Source organism: Narcine bancroftii, chromosome 12 (assembly GCF_036971445.1).
Source record: "Narcine bancroftii isolate sNarBan1 chromosome 12, sNarBan1.hap1, whole genome shotgun sequence".
NCBI lineage: Eukaryota > Metazoa > Chordata > Chondrichthyes > Torpediniformes > Narcinidae > Narcine > Narcine bancroftii.
Genome location: NC_091480.1, coordinates 9,132,472 through 9,138,471, shown reverse-complemented (window position 1 = coordinate 9,138,471; position 6,000 = coordinate 9,132,472). Strand labels below are relative to the sequence as shown.

The following is a 6,000-nucleotide window of genomic DNA, read 5'->3' as shown; positions in this document are numbered from 1 at the left end:
TAAAATAGAGTTAAATGAACGAAAAACATTTATTAACAATATACAGTGTGCACATAAGCAACTATTATACAAGTTACTGAAATGTGCTTATTTGAGAACCAAACTAAATTTTAAGTGCAAGGCATATAATAACAGCACAAATCACTGGATTCAGAAATCTGCATGTTTATATCAATGCTTATATGCTTTCTTTTAAGTAGCTATTCATCTTACATTAATAACTGCAAAGTATTCAGCTCGAAAGCAAATATAATTCCTGTCAACAGAGATGGCCGAGACATCACTTCAAACATCTCAGCTCAACAACAGTCTATGATTGTATTCCTTTTACTTAAAATAAAATTCCTCACCTGCTTTGTTTTTAAATCAAGTGAACTTTTAGCATTTCAAACAAGTATTAAAACAAAATCAAAAACAAATTGCAGATTTTCAAAGCCAGAAATAAACACAGGAGAAACCATGGTCCTTCTCAACCTTTAGGCTTCATCTGTTGAGAGGGAATCGGAGCTAATACGTTAAGTCCATGATGTTTTGTCGCATCTGGCCAGTCAGATCCTGATAGAAATTCACCGTCCTGAAACGGTAACTGTTCCTGCCTGAACTGTTGAGCATTTCCATCCAATCGTCGGAAGTTCTGCCACTCTTCAGTACTAAAGATACAAGGTCCTCTCTCACTGGGTGCATGCACCTCAGCTAGACGATTCTTCCCCCTCCTCCTCCCCCAGCCCGTGCAAGGTTTACGGTTGATCGCCCCTGCAATTCATAATCTGGCACCTCGTTTTGGCCTGGGTCAAAATAAAATGTAGGTTCAGAAATGCTCACGACAAACGTTCAAAATGAAACATAGCCACAGGAAAGAAGATTTAATCCACAAAATGCAGGTGGCTGCACAAAGGGCCCTCCTTTCAGCAGGGAGACGTGCAGACACTCGGCAGTATTTTACACATCAGGATTGAGAGGCTGAACATTTGGGAAAAAGCAGGCATTGGTCCAACTCAAAATATCTTTTCTACACACATATCCATTCCCTTTACAAGTGCAGCAAATCCATGATCAGGGATTCCAAACTTAAATTCTCCCCACCTTTCATGGCCACAGACACACAGGGATCCTTAAAATGTACAGAGTACATAAAAGTCACTATTCAATCGAAAACAAGTTGAACATTGACCCAGTGGTACATCATTTATTGAGTGCCAATCTCATTACTCTTTGGGTGACTGGAATCAATAAAACTTAATTTTAAATTTAGATGTACATACAGTACAGCACGGTTACAGGCCCTTCGGGCCTATGAGCACGTGCCACCCAATTAACCTACACCCCGGGTACAGGTTGAACTGGGGTCAAATTAGGCTTGTTTCTGAATTTCCCGTTGATCTGGAAGCATGGTAAAAATGAATGTGTTTATTCACAGGTGCCCACCTGAAACAGTGCTGTGCCAATAAACCAATATTTAATCTCTATCAATTCTCTAATATGCTCCCTCCTGAAATAACTGTTCACTTAGGAATGGATTACTTACTATCAATAAAAACCTAGTGAAAATATTCTGAAGGAAAAATGTAAAAAATATTTTCAGTCCTGCTTTAAACAGCAGTTAGTATACAAAAAGAGTTAATACATGTCTTATGTGCAGTAAACTGGTTCTCTATATCGTCTATTACATTAAGGCTGTAATGCTCAGGAACACGCTCTCCCCTTCTCTCCACCTCACCTTCTCCACACTTAACAAGGCTTTGCAATTACATCACTGTCTGGAGAAAAGAATCTGCGACCACGTGGAAGACACACACCGGGTGAACCGAGGCAGTGTGAGCCAGAGATCTCTGGAAGCACTCAAGAAGCTGGACCCTGCTTGAGTGAAAGGTTTCCAAGCCTGCAGGTGAACGGGATCAGAACGTTGTGCTCAAATTTCATCGAAGACTAATTCTGCCTTGCAAAGCAACCATGCGCACGCCCGTCCCCAACAGCTCGACTATGTTATCATGGATTATCAAAATTTGGAACGTGAGCACAAGAAGAATAGTTGGTGGAAGACATAATCCAGATCACTAGAGGTTCGAAAACAACATTACAGATCGGTTGCAAGTTACAACTTAAGCAAGTAAAAGAGAACAGTAAAGCTTTGGTCACAGTCTTCTAAGAATCACATTAACTGGCTATTTATACTCTGCCAGGACAGCAAATTGATGAGTGAAGATTAATTCTTTGAAGATACTGAAATTCAGAGCTGCTGAAGAGTTCAGTGGGATAGCCTGTTAAAAGTTGCTGAAGATTTCATGCTTCTTGTTCCAATCCATCTGGGGTGCCCTCTTGTTCTTGCGTTTCGCTTGCACCTTCTCTCTGGTTTCAGCAGCTGTGGGACTCAAATTCAATCCACTCTCCACAAACGGATCACTGTCCATGTCTTCTTTCATCTACAAGATCAAGGAGGGGAGGACGGGCGTGGAAAAGGTAAACGGGGGGGGGGGGGGGGGGTTACAACATTAGCAGGAGAAGAGGTTGGCAGACAACTCTTGAATTTGGTGACAGGGGTCAGGATGGTGGGCACAAGGAAGGCTGTTCAAAGTTCAAGGGGACATTGTGATGGTGCGGCAGACAGTGAATGGCTGGAGGAACTCAGCAGGTCGGACAGGGTCCATGGGTAGAAAGTATTGAATCTGAACCCTTTATCAAGGTCTTGATAAAGAGTTGCAACTCAAAATGTTGATGGACCATTTCGACCCACAGATGGTGCCTGACCTTCCGAGTTCCTCCAGCCATTCTTTGCCAGCTCAAGGTCCAGCATCTGCAGCTGTTGTGATCATGTTGTTGGATTAGTAAACCAGAGGCTCAAACCAATGAGGAGTTCAAAAGCTACCACTGTGAAAATCATTTAATTCACTCATTAAATTTAAGAAATCAAAAAATAACAGGGATAGGCCATTCAGACCCTTAGGCCTATTCTCCTGAAACGTTGCATGATCATTTATCTCAGTGACCCTTTCCTGTATCAAGACTTTATCCAATGAAGTTTGGAATGAATGCACCAATACTAGTGAATTACCTGTTATAAAAAGTCTAATGAGACTCCAGAATCAAAGCAAACAGGTTGATTTTTAACCCAAAACCCACAAGTGATTGAGAAAGCACGGCAACTACAGAATAGAAACTGGGCCCTTCTAGTCTTTTTCCTCTTAGACTACTTACCTCCATACCTCTCCCATCTATGTACCTGCCAAAATTCTTCTTAAATGTTAAAATTGAACCTCGTTCCACACTGCCACTACTCACTGTGAAGAAGTTCCCCCTAAACTTTTCCCCTTTCACTCTTAACCCATATCCTCTGGTTTGTATCTCACCTATCCTCAGTGGAAAAAGCCTACCTATAGGTACTCAGTCCATCTCCCTCATAATTTTAAATACCTCTATCAAATCTTTATTGTCCCTTCACCACACAGTCTCGATTCAAACAGCAGATCAGCAACGGCGGCTCTTGGCCTGTGTGTGTTGGAATTTATGAGAATGACGGGTGATGTCATTCAAACATTTTGAATATAGATGTAGAAAGGCTGTTTCCCATAGTGGGAGAATCCAAGAGGGCAGAAGTTCAGGATTGGGCGTCTGCTTAGAACAGAGATGAGGAGGAATTTCTTCATCCAGAGGGAGGTGAATCTGTGGAACTTGTTGGCACGTATGGTTGTGGAGGACAGGTCATTGGGTGCATTTAAGGGAAAGATTGACAGGTTCTTGATTAGCCAGGGCATCAAAGGTCATGGGGAGAAGGCCACGCTGCAGGGCTGAGTGGGAAAATAGATCAGCTCCTGATAGAATAGCAGGGCAGACTCAATGAGCTGAATAGCCTTTTTTCTGTTCCTATATCTTGTGGTCTCATTGAAATAAAAATAAACAAGACCACCACTAATAAATGCTTTAATTAATGTGGGTGACCCAGAAAAGGCACACATTTAAGAGGGATCTGGATAATTATACAGGGAACAAAAGGCACAAAAGGTTTGCAGAACATTGGTTCCACTTCAAACGGAAAATGGTGTCCAGTTTTGGACACCACACCACGGGAACAAAGCCTTAGACGGGCAGAATTCATCAGAAAGATCTGAAGGGAGAATGTCAGGAAAACCTGGGATTGGTCTCCCTTAAGCAGAGGAAATTGCTAAAGTACGGCAGAGGTGTTTAGTACAAAGAGCAACGTAGATAAACATGATGGAGAGAAACTTCTGTTGTTGACAGAGGAGTTGAGATTCAGGGGACTGAAAATGGAACAAGATTTAGGATGATCACGTGCTCAGAAGCTTCGTTTTGCACACTCTTTGTGTATCATAAAAGAGTTGCCACTCTGGCACCATTTTGGGTTCATAAATTCACAAAAAACCAAATGGTTAAATACAAATAAGGATTAATCCTGTCAGCAATTAATTAAGAGTGGCAGGTGGAATTTTCTTTCAAGAAATAATTTTGAATAACCATTCAAGGTCAGCACGGTTAGCGTAGAGGTTACAGCACCAGTGACCAGGGCTCGAATCCAATGCTATCTGTAAGGAGTTTTTAATGTTCTCCCCATGTCTACGTGCATTTCCTCCGGGCGCTCCCACCGTTCAAAACATACTGAGGGTATATATCAATTGGGTATCATTGGGCTGCATGAGCTCGTAGGCCGGAAGGGCCTGTAACCGTGTTGTGTCCAAATTTAAAATTTAAATTGAATAAACACAGCAAGGGTCAGGAATGCAACATCAGAGTAGCAGATGAGAGGGATCAGTCTTTGAAGGAAGCTGTGCAAATTCTTTGAGAAAAAGGATTTGCAGGGTTACAATGAGAAGGTGGGAGAGTGGGTCAAACCAGATTTTTCCTGGGTAGAGCCAGCATGATCTTGACGGCCAAATGGCCTCCACCTGTGCTGTAATACCTCTGTGAATCGGTCCTCACATGGAGGAGAAACTAGGTGGCCTGAATGAATCACAATACATTTACCATTTATCAGAAGGCCATTCAGCCCTTGCATCAATGCTTGACCCCCCCCCAGCACTTGGTCAGAAACCCTTCAGAGGTCACAGCTCTTCAAGGTGTGGGCAAGGTTTCAGTCAAGCATCACTCATTTGCAGAGCTGGATCCAGACCTCTCCCCAACCACCAGACCGGTGGCCACTTCCTGATCTCCACCTTTTGACCTCTCTGGCTCCTCCTAATTATGACCATGCTGAGGATTGAAAATCCTGTAATGTGCAGTTCAGGAGTTCAAAAGATCAGAGTTTCCATTCGTGACACCATCCACAGAACGAAAATGACACAGCACGGAATCAGGGCGCCAAATCCTTCATAGCACAAGAGTCTCATAAGACACTTCACCAATTCAATTCATATTATTAACATTTCCTCAGGTTATAATTTAACTCAAATTTCACTTAACCATCTGATTAAATCTTTTCTAGCACCCACGTGAAGAAAGTGAAACATCTACTCAGAAATTATCACCATTCCCTGTTCAACAAGGAATGCCTTCAAAGACCAGGAGAGTGCCAAGGGCTGCAATTATAAATGCTCTGATTCAGGAGAACTGGGTTTATTAATCACAGACTTTTTTCTGTAAGCATGCACCTCACTTCACAAGGGAATTCTCTCTGACCCAATTGAGGAAAGAATCTTGAATCTGGTGTCATTTATCAGAAAAAAACTGATGGTCACTTCAAATGCAACAGAACAACATCCTTCAAACCAAACAGTTAACGTCCCCAACCCCCATTTGAGGACTGTGACAGCAAATTTTTTTTTCTTGTATAGAATATGGTTTAAATTTTACATTAACCTTCTCTTACAAATCTGCACAGTGTCTTGAAATAATATCTTGAACTGTAACAAGGATGTGATTGTGCCGGAGAGAGGGCAGAGGTTCACTTGGAAGTAGTCTGCAGACACTGTGATTATAGTCAAAATACAGAAATGCTGGAGGAACTCAGCCGGTCTCGCAGCATCCACAGGAGGTAAAGATATACAACCGATG

The 6,000-nt window shown here is 42.2% G+C and overlaps 1 protein-coding gene across 2 annotated transcripts in view; it reads right to left on the bottom strand.

Annotated features, from left to right (window-relative positions):
- Positions 1–10: 10 nt before the first annotated feature.
- The window catches only part of LOC138746424 (Na(+)/H(+) exchange regulatory cofactor NHE-RF2), a 108,049-nt gene continuing 102,059 nt past the window's right edge, over positions 11–6,000 (bottom strand). For both annotated transcript variants that reach the window (XM_069904595.1, XM_069904594.1), the window contains one exon: positions 11–2,420. In XM_069904595.1, coding sequence (XP_069760696.1) covers positions 2,262–2,420 — 159 coding nt within the window. In that variant the 3' untranslated portion in view covers positions 11–2,261. The remainder of the gene's footprint in view (positions 2,421–6,000) is intronic.